This window comes from Zingiber officinale, chromosome 10B (assembly GCF_018446385.1).
Source record: "Zingiber officinale cultivar Zhangliang chromosome 10B, Zo_v1.1, whole genome shotgun sequence".
In the NCBI taxonomy this organism is placed as follows: Eukaryota; Viridiplantae; Streptophyta; class Magnoliopsida; order Zingiberales; family Zingiberaceae; genus Zingiber; species Zingiber officinale.
Genome location: NC_056005.1, coordinates 31,940,354 through 31,955,194, shown reverse-complemented (window position 1 = coordinate 31,955,194; position 14,841 = coordinate 31,940,354). Strand labels below are relative to the sequence as shown.

The 14,841-nt window shown below is 42.4% G+C and overlaps 1 protein-coding gene across 1 annotated transcript; it reads left to right on the top strand.

Annotated features, from left to right (window-relative positions):
* Window positions 1-6,701: 6,701 nt before the first annotated feature.
* On the top strand, window positions 6,702-9,818 carry LOC122029066 (putative disease resistance protein RGA1). The gene has a single exon (XM_042588025.1). The coding sequence runs from the start codon at window positions 6,702-6,704 to the stop codon at window positions 9,816-9,818; it is 3,117 nt and encodes a 1,038-aa protein (XP_042443959.1).
* Window positions 9,819-14,841: the final 5,023 nt, after the last annotated feature.

Genomic DNA, 14,841 nt, shown 5'->3' with positions numbered 1-14,841 from the left:
GTAGTAGTGTAGAAGGTGGGTCGTTACATCTTCCGCTCGACTTCCTGTGTTCCTAAGCTCCTGCACACTTAGACACAAGGGTTAAACAAACGCATGACCTAACTTAGCTTATTTGATCACATCAAAACACCTTGGGGTTCCAACAATCTCCCCCTTTTTGATGTGAGCAATCCAAGTTAAGTTAGGGTAGCCATATGCAATAAAAACGATTTATATTCCAATAAGTCCAAATATTTTTCAATTGAAAAATTATAGTACCTCCCCCTAGACTTAACATACTTCTCCCCCTTTGATCACATAAAAATTGGGGTTATAAATAAGTCTAAGGTAAATTAAAAAAAAAACTTTAAGTGTAAAATATTTAATAATGTCTAAGTAAAATTTAATTTAAAGACACTCTTCAGAATTTTTTCTTTCGAAAAAAAAAAAATTAAAGGAAAACATTTTTCAGATAAGAACAGTCGTAAGTGTTTAAAAAGAATTTAAGTTTAAAACTTATCTCAGCATTCCCCAAAAAAATTTTTTCTAATTAAAAAGAATTCTAAGTGAATATTCAGAAGAAACAATTCTAAGTCAATTTTTTTTAAAAAAAATGATAAGGCAATATTATCAAAAAAAAAAAACTCTAAGTTAACTTTTATATAAAAAAAAATCTAAGTCAATTTTCATAAAAATTTCTAAGATAAAAAAAATTTCTAAGTTAAGTTAAAAATTTTAAATATTTTCTAACACAAATTGAATAAATCTTTTAAAGCATTAAGTAATTTGAATTAATGCTTTTTCTGTTAGTCAATTAAACTTTTCATTTCGATACTTGGCTTCCAGGTCGTGGCGAGGTACTAGGCCTTCTTGGTTATTGGAGCAACAACCACTTCCTTAGACAAAGCCTCATAAAGAAATTAGTTGTTTAATTTCCTTGCTGAAAATGCTAAGTCTAATTTTAATTTTAAATTAAATAGGTTTTTGGAACCCAATAGAGGTTCCTACCTACAGGATTAACCAAGTATTTCCTAGGTATATAGATTTTTGATATATTTCTAATTTGATATTGATGAAATCTATAATACCAATTTAAAGCTCTATAATTTCTAAAAGTAGAAATATTTGAACCATTAGATTTTTTCAATCTTTCTATTTCTTCTTTTAGTTTTTCATTTTCAATTTTCAATTTTTCAAAATCCTCTATAAGACATGATTTTGTCAAAATTCTCTTTGTTTCTAAAATTTCATTTTCTAATTTGGCATTTTTATTTTCTAATTTATACATGGATTTAGTCATAGCTTTGATACCAAAGTAAAGTTCATCAGGGGGTAAGAGGCATACCTCACTTACCATATCAGACTTGAAGCCTGAATCTCTCCCTGCTTCGCTACTTCCATCTGAGGTCGCTCCTCCTTCATCGATGCTGGGTTCTGATGTACTTTGTCCTTCGTGGCTTGCCATCAGTGCAATCTCCGCATATTCTTGAGCTTTTGATTTAGATGAAGAAGTGTCATCCCAAGTTACTTTTAGGTTGTGTTTCTTGGGTGTCTTCATTTTGACCTTCTTGAGTTCTGGGCAGTCTTCCCTTAGGTGTCCCTCCTTCTGACACTGGTAGCACCGTACCTTTCTTCTACCTTTTTGATTCTTTTTATTCTGCATTTTAAATTTATTAGATCTAAAAAACTTTTTAAAGTTTCTTACCATGTACGCTTCTTGATCGTCTTCGGAGTCTGACTCGGGTTCATCCTTGTTGGTTGCGTTCAGCGCCATAGTCTGGGTTGTGTCCTTTGATATCTCTGCATATCTAGTTTCGTGTAATTTAAGGGTAGAAAACAACTCTTCTAAAGTACTTACCTCCAGGTCTTTTGAGATGTAGTAAGCATCGACGATTGATGTCCACTCCGGAGTTCTTGGAAACGCATTGAGCGCGTAGCGTATAGTGTCCCGGTTTGTTATCGTTTCACCAAGGTTTTCGAGACCAGTAACTAGTTCTTTTACCTTTGCATGTAGACCGGCTACTTTCTCACCTTTCTCCAGACGGATGTTCATCAGTTTGTTGCGGAGGATGTCCCTTCTAGCGAGCTTTGCTTCGGATGAGCCTTCGTGGAGTTCCAAGAACTTCTCCCAAAGTTCTTTAGCAGATAAGTAGTTTCCGATGCGGTTGACATCTTGAGGCGGTAACACGCTCAGTAGGTGATGTTCCGCACGGCTGTTTGCTACTGACTCATTCTGCTCCTTCTTTGTCCAATCGCTCTCTTCTTTTTCTTTTCCATCTTTATCTATTGGAGCTACAAAACCATATTTCATAATAAACCGAATTTCAAAATCTGTTTTTAGGAATACCTCCATACGACACTTCCAGTCTGCGAAGTTCCCCTCGAATTTTGGTGGAACGATGCTTGGTCCGGCCATCTTGTTGCTTCGATCGGCGGTTAGTCCTCCTGAAGCGCCTTGCTCTGATACCACTTGTAGGTCCTTTTGGAGGCCGGCAAGAAGAGAGGGGTGAATTGCCCTACAAAGTAAAATTCGAACCTTTCTCGGATTTCAACTATATAATGAACACTTGTAATAAATAAATAAAAGAGACTAAGTAAAGAAAAGCAGATACCAGAGTTTTACTTGGTTTGCAATCAGGGGATTGCTAATCCAAGGAATGTAAGCACACTATCTGATTCTCCTCTGGGCGGAGTAGTCTCTTTACAACGTTGACAGCACAAATGAAAAGAACAGAATTGAAAGCACAGAAGGAATTGATTACCAGTTAGTTGTACTGAAGCTTCTGGACCAAGACTATATTTATAGCCTTGGTCGGGGCGCTTGGAAGGGTTCCGGGCGCCCTGGGGGGATAAAACTTATCCCCCAACGTTCAGATCGAGTCAAAACTCGATCTGGTCGATTTTACTTCTCAAGGCGCCCTGGAGGGTTCCGGGCGCCCTGGGCTGCTCAGGGCGCCCCAGACTGCTCAGGGCGCCCTGAGCCCCAAAGTCAACATAGTTGACTTTTTCGTCTCCGGTTCAGCTCGTCTCGGTCCGGGTCTTGTTCGCTCCGGTTTCGCTAGCTTGGGTGATCTCGGCCATCCGGAATAGAGCTCACCCGAACCCAAGTTCCGGCCTTCTCCTCGAGCAGCCTTCCTTCCCGGTTTCTCATCCCTCGAACGCCGCGCACGTTCTTCTCGTCCACCGGTGTACTCTTCCGCGGTCACCTCGTCCCTCGGACGCACCGAGCCCGTCGGCTCTCTCCCCGTGCCGTCCTTCTCGCTAGCCGCGTCTTCCGCTCGACTTCCTGTGTTCCTAAGCTCCTGCACACTTAGACACAAGGGTTAAACAAACGCAGGACCTAACTTAGCTTGTTTGATCATATCAAAACACCTTGGGGTTCCAACATACAGGACCTGACAACCGGTCGAAGTCCAGTTGGGTCTACAGACCTGACAACTGGCGAGAAGACCTGGTGGGTCAGAGGCAAGTCGAGGGATTGCAAGTGGTAAGTAAAGGCAAGAAACTAGAGGAGAGATCAAGTGAGGACACGTTCTCCGTTGTGGGAATTGTAGGCGTCGGTCCAGCTTAGGTCAATTTGGGAAACTTAAGCTGAGACCTTAACTAGATCCTGGTCTTAGGGAAAAATGATCTAATTACTACTCATAATCTATTATGTTGTGCTAACTCTTTTTTACAGGATAAAATATATTTTTTTGTTGCCTGGACTAACCTTTTCTTGTAGGTGAAAAGGCTGAAGAAAAAGGGTCTAGGCGTTGGGAAGGAGTCCGGGCGCCTAGGGTCCGGTCGCCCGAAGCTGGTTCGAGTGCCCGGACCAGGCTCGCCTGGGCAAGCCTGTCGGCACCCGGACCCGAAAATTAATCCACAAGCTTACGTGGAGTGCATCAATTGGCCGAGCCACGTGGTCCAGGCACCAGAGGGGTTCAAGGCATCCAGAATGTGTTGGGACCTTGACGCCGCTAGAGGGGGGGGTGAATAACGTCTCACTCAAATCGTCACTTCCTACACTTATTAGTACATAGTGAAAAACAAAATACAAACTAACAAGAAGAAAGCTAAACCCTATAAACAATAAGGAAAGACAATAAACCAAAACAAACCGTAACACAAGGTGTTTACGTGGTTCGGAGAATAGGGCTCTTACTCCACGGTTCTCCGTAAGGTGGGATCCATCGATGGATGACTCCCCGGAAACCTCCGGCTAGCTCAAACCTCCTTCTCGGTGGAGAAACATCACCACAACCTTGATCCAAACACTCTTAGATTATAATAAGAGCTTGGAGACTTTAGAAAACTACTAATAGGGGCTAACCACTTATATTTCGTCAACCATGCCCAAGTACCCCAAGCTCTGTTAAATAGAGTTTGAGAGGAAAACACTAAGCTATTTTTCCTCTACCAGTCAACTGTGTATGCACTAATCGACTGGTCCTTTAAGTGAAGCTGACGGTTACGCAATGATCGGCTACCAATCGACTGCTACAGTGTACCAGTCGACTGTTACAGTATACCAATCGGCTGCTACAATACTGCTACAGTGTCACAAACAGTTCTGCTATAGTATCGCTACAGTACTGTTGCAGTTCTTTTACAGTAAATCCTAAAACCATAGGATTTTACCCCTGAGTACAATCACTCAACACTCGTCCCCGCTCGACCAACCTAGACCTAGCCTAACGGTGTTGTCTCCTTGGGGGTTCGACCAGCTAAGAGGCCGATCGGGAGTAAAGCTAGGATGGTACCCTGAAAAAGTGAGGGGAATGAGCCTTGGGGGTCCGACCGAAGTAAAGTCGACTGAGATTAGATTGGGAGTCTTTCCCATGAGAAGTGAGGGGACTAAGCCCTGGGAGCCCGACCGAAGTAAAGCAGGCCAGAATTAAATTGGGAGTCCTGCCTATAAGAAGTGAGGGGACTGGTCCCTAGGGGTCCAACCAGAGTAAAGTCAGATAGGATTAGATTGGAAGCTCTGCCCATGAGAAGTGAGGAGACTGAGCCCTGGGGGTCTGATCGGAGTAAAATCTGTCGGACTTAGATTGCGAGCTCTACCCATGAGAAGTGAGGGGACTGGGCCCTGGGATCCGACCGGAGTAAACCCGGTTGGAATTAGATTAGGAGCCCTGCCCATGAGAAGTGAGGAGACTGAGCCTTGGGGGTCCGAGCTGAGTAAAGCCAGTTGAGATTAGATTGGGAGCTCTACCCATGAGAAGTGAGAGAACTGAGATCTGGGAGTCTGACCTTAGTAAATCCAACCGAGATTAGATTGGGAGCCCTGCCCATGAGAAGTGAGGGGACCGATCCCTAAGGGTTTGATCAGTGTAAAGCTGGCCAGGATTAGAGAAGTGACCTACCTGGACATGTAGTCTTTAACCATAACCGTCATCTGCTCTTGACTTTTGACTACCGCATCATCTTGACCATCGTCTTTGTCCCAGCAATGAGGTCATCCACTATTTCTCGTATTAGTTAGGATGATTATTTAAATCGGAATGAAAGTCTCACATGTAAGAATGTTAAATATTATGGAGAAGTGAGATCACAAATGATTCTTTGACTTTGAGTCATAGATAAGCTCTGAAAATTGATGGATTATTGTTTCAATTAGAACCAATGGCTAAAGTCAAATTTTTTAAATTTAAATTCATTTTCATCCTTTTAAATTTAAAATTTAAGTTTCTAGATTGTAAAAATTGACTTACATGTTTATTTTTTTTTAAAAAACATTTTATATTTTTAAATATTTTTACATTTTTAGAGTGGGATAATTTAATTTTATGTTGTATTAATTTTTAAAATTTAGTGAATTTGTCCTGCTAGTTAAACATCTTGGCTGCATTATTGATCAGTGCCCTTAGGGCAATGTAATAGGTATGGAGTATTGCTAAATTTATTAAATTTGTCCGATTGGTTAAAAATCTTGGCTACGTTATTGATCAATCTCTCAGGACGATGTACTTAGGGGTGAGTATTAAATTAATTCGATGTTAACTGAAATAATTTATTTTTAATTTGATTAGATTAATTTGATTTTAGTAAAATTTTGATTTGATTCGGTTAGTCAATATTAAATTGATTTTTGATTAATTTATGGATCGAATTAAGTAGTGGTAAATGACGTAATTTAGGTATAATAAAATTAAATAATTTAAATAAAATAAATTTAATTATTGGAACTAGTAAAAATATTTTTAAAATAATAAAATCCTATTTTAATATATATTTTTAAAGCAAAGCGCCATCCTAACATTTTACCCTCATTTATCCAAGCAAATTCTCGTCAACTATTTTCAGAAAAAGTCGGCCTCCCTGTCATTTATTGCATTATCTCAGAACTAATTACAATAAAATATTTCCATTACAAAGAAAATTCCTTTCCTTCCTACGAAGGTGGTAATCCATTTTCTGTGCACTGATTGCGTCGATCCTCTTTAAATTTAAGGATAATTTTAATGATTATACTTGATTTTTAGAAAGAATAAAGATGATTCGTTTCTTCAAATGCGAAAAAGTAACAAATACAATAAAGACACTAGTATGCAATCACAAGACAAAAAATAATAATAATAAAGATGTCCTAATACGTATCTACAACTTGCGTACGCCATGGGAGGCAGCAACGAAGGATGAGCTCAAGGAAGTACAGATTGTTGGCAACCTCTATATATTGCTATCTCCTACAAATTCACAGGCGAAGAAAATTTGGAGGTCGCTAGAGAGGTGGAGACATGGCTTACTTGGATGTGCGCTGCATCTTGTTCGACATGCTGCCTTCCCCTGCAATCGTGGAACAAGGCCGCGCACTGGGCGTAGCACGCCAGCTGGAATCCATCCGCCTTCACCTCTGGGCCATCAACGCGGTGACCATGGACGCCGAGCTACGAGGACAGGAGGACTGGATGGCCACCGTGGGCACCACCATGGTGGACCTCGAAGTCCTTCTCACCCGCATCGCCGACCGGCACGAGACGGCCTCTGATCGCTGGGCGTCGGGCCCTTTCCTCGGCCTCTGCGCCTCCTTCCGCCTCGCCTGCAAGCTCACGAAGATGGTGCGCAGGTTGAGGGTCCTCGTCGCCGAGGCATCCGCCTTGAACCTTCACGAGGACACGATGCGGTTGATGGATCCTTTAAGGGAAGACTACTCCGACATCCTCAAAGAGGAGGTCTTGGGTAGAGACGGAGACAGGGACGAGATCGTAAAGAGTATCCAGCAGCAGCAGCCGAAGGAGGAGGATAAATTCGGCGACGCGCCCCCCTGCGTCATCGTCATCTACGGCCCCAGCGGGATGGGGAAGACGACGCTCGCGCGGATGGTTTACCACCACGACTGGGTGCGCCGCTGCTTCCGGCACCGCATCTGGGTCAACGTCTCCGACCTCTTCTCCTTCGACATGGTGGGCGTCAGCACGGAAATTGCGAGGTCCCTCGCCGGAGGCGGGCCCTGCATGAAGCTTCGATCGCATCTGCAATCCATCTCGGAGTTCGTTCTCGGAGCTCTGGCCGGAGACCGCTACCTGCTCGTTCTCGACGGCATCGACGTCAAAGGCGAAGCTGCCGACTTTGAGACGTCCCAATCCAAGTTAATCCAGAAATGGGATCAAATGACGCACCAAATATTCAGCGTTGGAGCGCCGGGAAGTACTATCATCGTCACCGTCGCCGACAAATATCAAGCTGAGATATTTAAATCCGCAACGACACACAATCTGACGGCTCTGTCGGAAAATGACTGGTTGGATTTATTCAAGAAGCATGCAATAAAAAACCGGCCCGATAAAGACGAAGAGACCGCCGCCGCCGCATTCACCGAAGATGCTCTGCTTCCGTTCCTCAAAGGATGCTACGAAGATTTCTCGGGCTCACCCTTGGAAGCAAAGCTTTTGGGGTCGGCGTTCAGGCACACTGAAGTCAAACGATGGCGACGAGAAATAGTAGATCTTGGTCTTCTCAAAAGGAGCATGAGAGAGAACCAGCGTTACAGCACGGCTTCCTTTCATCATCTCCCTACTCGATTTGCTCGGCTGCAGCTCTACTGCTCACTTTTCCCAGAATTGAAGAGAGCCACGCCACTTGAAGATTTCATTCATATGATGCTCGTCGAAGGCCTCGTTCCGGATTCAGGTGACAGAGATGAAGCAATACGGTACCTCAAGGACAATGTGGTTGCAGGATTCCATCAACAACTGACAAGAAGCCAACACTACTTCACTTGGGAGGTCGGTCGAGAACATTCATCAAGAATCCCGAAACAATGCCGCCATTTATGCTTACTTCTCGACTCCAATGCGCCCATATCCGCCACGGCCTTGCAGGGTGCGACCAAACTGAGAACATTGATTCTGCGCACAACAAAGAACATGCAGCAAAAGCATCAAAAATATCAATTTGCAGACTTACCTGAAGCCATCTTCTTGCAACTATTTGATTATCTTCGTATATTGCATTTAGCAGATAGCAAGATTCAAACTCTTCCTAGAGCAATAGAGAAGCTGAGCGACTTGAGATACCTCAATCTCTCCAACTCGGAGATCGTAGAACTTCCTGGATCGTTATGCAGCCTTCGAAATTTGCAGGTTCTCAAGCTGAATCACTGCAAGATGCTTCTCGGACTACCTGGCGAGATCCACAAACTTGAAAAACTGCGAATTTTGAAACTGGCGCACTGCGAAAAGCTTCAGAAGTTGCCGGACTCCGTCACTTCTCTTGTGAATCTGCAGGAGTTAAATGTGAAGGGCTGTTGTTTTCTTGTCGAGTTGCCTGAGGATTTTAGTGGCATGCAGAATTTGACAGAACTAAATATGCAAGAATGTGCATCCTTGATTCATGTGCCGCGCGGAATCGAGCAGTTGAGTGAGCTAAGAAGATTGTTGGGTTACTCACTAGTGCATCCCATTGGAACTTGGATAAATTTTACAAGCCTCAAGCAACTTGGGTTGGAGAAACTTGAACATGACATGGCAATGCAGAATATTGTTCGGACGAAACTGCTGGAACAGATTACAAATCTCGAGAATTTGGCTCTGCATTGGCAGTGGTCCGAGAGGAATGATGCCGCCAACAATGATATCCAGTTAGATTCACTGATCCTTCTTGACCACCTTGAACCTAGAGAGTGTTTGAAGAAGCTAGAGATTTTTTCATACTTTGGGGTTGCCTATCCAAAATGGATGGAATCCATCAACAATTTGGTAGAGATTAGACTAGTGAATCTCAAGGCATGCAAATCGCTACCGCCACTAGGACACCTACCTCGACTCCAGATTGCTGTGATAAGCGGCATGGAAATGGTGGTGATGGTGGCCGATAGCTTCTACGCTGGCGGCAAGTTCCTCAGGTTAAGAGAGCTCACATTCTCTGAAATGCCAAATCTAAGAACATGGAACACGCCAGGATCAGAAAATTGCGGAACAGAAGAAAATGAGGAGTATTTTCCGCTCCTCAAGGAACTAACACTGTTTCAGTGCCCAAAGTTGAAGGAACTCAATGTATTCCTTGGGGCATGGAGATTGAAAATGTCACTGAGCAACGGGTTGCTACTGACGTCCCAAATTCAGAAGAGTTGGGATAACCTCAAACATCTCGAGGAATTGGAGATAGTTGGGTGTCAAGAAGTACTGGAACGCCTTCCAGCTGCTATGGCAAATCTCAAGTACCTTCGGAAGTTGACAATTATATGGTGCAATAACTTGGTGGCCTTGCCGAATTGGCTGTTGGGACTGCGTCATCTGTCGCGCCTGCAAGTATGTGACTGCCCCAATCTGTCTTGGATGCCGCAGGGACTCAAACAACAACAGCCAGGAATTGCTATCAGTGTTCATGGCTGTCCCAACTTGCAGCGGTGTTAACTTTCATCATTCCCTCCAGGTAAAACCCAACTCTCTTTCTATGTGATTTCAAGATGTGGGCGTTTAAAAGATCTATTGATTCAGTTTTCTGAATCAGTTAGATGTCAACGCCAAGTGATTCTATCTGAAATCGATGAAGACAATGAGCTAGGATGTGACTCTATTATTGACTCGACAAAGACTCCACGCTATCTTGTAGAGAGTTAGTACCGGATTAGGAAAGAAGTCCTGACGTTGACCCTCCAATGCTCAAGTCAATGGTCGGTCTCAAAGAAGAAAGTACTGAACTGTAATGAATGACATGCGCAAATAAGAAGCATCACATACCTCCGTTTGTAGATAGAGACCCCTTTTATACTATCACTATAGCATTGTGTATGCATCTCAAGGCATTAACACGTTTCTCCAAGATTTCCTAAGAAAGGACAAGGCATAAAGTGCCCCTGACACCTTTTCTCAAATGAGCCTGCAAATCGTTGTGAGTTAATAAGATGAAAGCTTCTAAAGGACAGTTTGCCGGCGGGATATTTTCTGTCTTTTCCCGCACAAATTTCCAAAAGAGTATGGTATGATAGGTATCTAAGTTCCGCTATAGGCTGATTAGTGGCCACTCAGCCCGTATATCACTAGCTCGGTTGCACAGAGTGCAGGTATTAGCTTATTCTTCACTCAGCTTTCATGTTGTCGAAGAGACGCACTGTGCCCGCTCAACTCTTAGGTCCGATCGGCAAAAACTGTGGGCCAAGTAACTCGACTTTTTTGGCTCTCAACCTCATCTGCAAGTTACTGAGGACAGACGATCGGATGGTCTGGTCGGCCCTTCACGTCCGACCGACATTGCAATCTCACTCGGCCAACCCTACCTGATCTATAGTCTTCAGGTCCGTCCGACTTTATGACTTTGACCTCCACGTCAGTTGGTCATCATTGCTTTAACTCGCTTTTTGGGAGGTCTATCTTTATCATCGTATCACAAATTTTCTCCTCAAGTCTAGCCAAAGGAGACTACAAGTTTGACTGACTGGACACTTAGTATATTTTGCAACTATCCTTCCCGACCGGGTGCTTTGCTATTAGAGTCGCCACTAGGCTTGAACAATTACTGCTCTTGCAGCTCCTATGGAAACTTATTTCTTCCCAGTCGAGAGACTCCGTGGTTGACGCCGCTCAGATCGAATGTGGTTGACACTTAGCTATTTGTTATCTTTTTCCTGATCTCTTTCCTGAGTGGCATTCCATACTCACAGTGCCTTTTAATTGCTATTGATGTCATCCTGAATTCTTGGAAATCACTCAAATTCTTTGCCATTAATGCAAATCATGCCGAGCATGCTTTTTCATCATGCGCCTGCTGATCATTTCCATTTCTCACTAATGTCACCTATGATTGAATGTCATGCGTCACACTTTTGTGCCACCGAATGTCTGATGTGGCAAACGACTATTAGGATTCAATGTGACAGCTACCTTTTTGAATTAGGACTGCCCAGATAAAGTCTCATTTTTTTAAACCCCTGATCGGGCGACCCTCTGCTCTCATTGGCACAACATCGCTTTCTTCCTTGCCTTTATCTTCATCTTCGTTTGCTTCATTACTCTTTACTTCTCGTCGCTAGCGATTCTCTTCTAGTAAGTTCCTTCTCCTTTTCACTTTTGATCTTTGATCTTCATCTTTCTCCCTATGGCTCATTCTCCTTCTCCTCCTTCGGCTATCCTCAGATTCTGGTACACCTCCACTTCTTTGGATTTTAATGGCAACGAAGTGGAGCGAATGACCATGTCCTACCATATCCCTTCTGATCACAAGCTTGCCATCCCGTCTACCTATGATCACCCCCACACCCCTCTTGAAGGGTTTCTGAATTTTTTCAATGATTAGTTTTACGCCGGATTTCGTTTCTCAATCCATCCTTTCTTCGCTGAATTTGTAAATATTTCCATATTTCCCTAAATCAACTAGTACCCAACCCCTTTAGGTTACTGTGCAGAGTGGTAATACTATTCTGTGTGTATAGGATTCCTCTTAATCCACGCATTTTCACTATTTTTTATAACCCTAAGCAATATGAACTGGATGTCTTCCTCTTCTAAGCCCAGGTCGATGCCGTGTATTTTGATAAGATACCCTCCTCTAACAAGGGCTGGAAGTCCCATTACTTCTACGTTCAACTTCCCGATCGGGTTGCCTTTCTAATCAATTAGCAAATGCAGCTACCCAACTCCCCCAAGCTGAGAAGATACCTGTGGGAACCAACGTACCTCCAATTGCTGCGTAGCTAGCCGGCTTGAAATATCATATACACAAACTGTTGTTGGAGAGCGTTTTGTATATGTTTGGGCTGGGTTCCATCTGCGCCCAACCGCCTTGCAATTTTGGTGAGTCCCTTTTCCTTCCCTTATTTTTTGATCTAACTGATTTTTTCTTTTCTTTTGTAGCTAAAGTGATTTTAAGACTTTACTCGGTGACTTCAATAAGTTAACTGATGGAGAGCTGGAAGCTCGCAGAGTTACCGAGCTGGAGAGCCAAGGGTTATTGCCGATCGGGACCTCGGAAGCGCAGACCAGTGAAGGAGAAGCGAGCCGAGTAGCTAAGAGTGATGCCGCTACCAACACTAGCGAGCTACCTCCCGAGCGGCCCACCTTAGTGCTCGTAGTGGTGCCTTCAGAGTCGATGACTTTGCGGAGCCGTTGATTCTGTTAGTATTAGCCCTAGTACCAATTATGAGATGATTATAAAGAGCTCATTTTGTATCATTTTTCATTATTAATAAAGATAAAGTTGGTTATTATATTTACTTCAATTCAGTACCGAATGAGTAAGTATAATAATATCTTAGAGTAGGAGGTTCTAATGTACAATATATCAATTGGTTGAATTGATAGTGAGATATTGTAGATATATATAGAATACTATTATTAAGTATTTCTAGTCAAGCATTAATATACAATGATAATATTAATACATTGAGAATAACATATAGGTCAACAGATGACTTAATCTCACAAGTCATGAATATGCGATATCTGGTTGACACATGAGTATATATTAGAGAATATATACTGAATAATCAGGCATGAGAATGTTTCATAGATTGTTATATGAGTGTCATAAACATTCTCATGTAATTATTAGTATGAATAATCCTTAGACCTGAAATCACTACGGTTCCCTACATAAGGAGTTGTATACTTTGGTATCGATAAACGTCACCCGTAACAGGATGAACCATAAAGTCGATCACTGGGTATGCAATAAGTTATGCGAAGGAATGTGAGTGATGTAGATGAGATCTATCCCTTCCATATAACGGAAGTGATATCTGTGAGCCCCTTGATTAGTAGGACATAAGAATGCATGACCATGCTTAAATGAGTCAATATGCGATATTGAGCTTATTTGATTGAGTGTGTCTACTTAGAGATCAAGAAACATAAAGATTGATAAGAGAATAACACAGTTTATGCCTCATTAATCAATCTAGATATCAAGTGTAGAAAGACTGAGTCATATAAGATAATAGCCACGGAAAGATTAAGTGGGATCTCGACATTCTCGTCACTTGGGTAGCAATGATGCCTTACTAGATGTCACTCATTGCTTATATATCTAAATGTCGATTTGGATACATTTCCAACATTACGAGAACCTATTAGGTCACACACAAAAAATAAGTCAATGGAGATAGATTCATATGATGGATCATTGGATTAAATCTAATTCAAATTAGACTCATTGAGTTAGACTCAATTGAATCCAACTATTGGATTGAGTCCAATTTAAATTATACTCATTGAGTCAATTGGATTGATGATTAATGAGTTGGACTCATTAAGTGATTTCATGAATTTGAATTCATGAAGAAAGAGGAGTGTACAACTTGAATTACTCATGCATTGGATGAAGAGTGAACAATTTGAATTGCTCATGCATTGGATGCATTGGATTCATTGAATGAAGACAAATATTAATGGCAATTAAGGCAATTGACATTAAGGCATAAGGCAATTTCATGAATCTATAAAAAGGGGGTTTGGATTCATTTTGATGATGAGTTTTTGGTGTTTTTGCTCTTCTTCCTCCTCCTCTCTTCACTTGGCCAAAACTTCCAAGAATGGTTGCTAGCACAACTTTTGATTGTTTCATTCTTCACTTTGTGAATTTATGAGACAAACGAGGCTTGTTCATGTGGATACTATAGAGACGCGACCACTTGATCATGCTAAGATCCGCATCTAATGAAATGTTACTATCGGGATTGTGAAGGGTACACAACAGAGGTATAACCCTCTCATGTAAAATTTATTATATGTATTTTCCTTTTACATGGATCTTCTAGAGGAACTTAATATTTTCCACTGTGTTTTCGCATGTTTAGTGCCCTAGTTCCTTACAGTGGTATCAGAGCCACTTGCGAAGGCATATACTAAGTTGTAGTAGAATTTCATATGTGATATAGAAATTGCATGACATGTTTATTATAATTTACATGATTATGAGCAAGTTTCTGTTGGCCTCCCATGGTTATTTTGATGTGATCAACCAAGTTAGGTTGGATCCTGTTTGATTTTGATCCCTGTGTCTAAGTGTGTAGGAGCTTAGGAGCACAGGAAGTCGAGTGGAAGACACAGGTAGCGAGAAGGATGGCACAGGAAGGGAGTAGATGAGCTTGGTACATCCGAGGGATGAAAGGGCTAAGAAAGAGTACACCGGTGGATGAGAAGAACGTACACGACGTTCGAGGGACGAGAAGCTAGAGCGGAAGCATGCTCGAGGAGAAGGCCAAAAATTAGGTTTGGGTGAGCCCTATTCTGGTGGCCGAAATCACCCAAGAGATCGCAGCAGCAAAGGAGCGAAGTGGAGCTGTAAGTATTGCCGGAGGCGCCTTCAAAGGCTGTTGAAGGCGCCTCCGCGCCTTCTGTGGAAGATGCCTTCTATGGCTAGAACATGCCTTCAATGAACAGTGCGAAGGCGTCTTTCAAGGCGGCTATGGAAGGCACATTCGATCAGTCAAACTGACCGTTA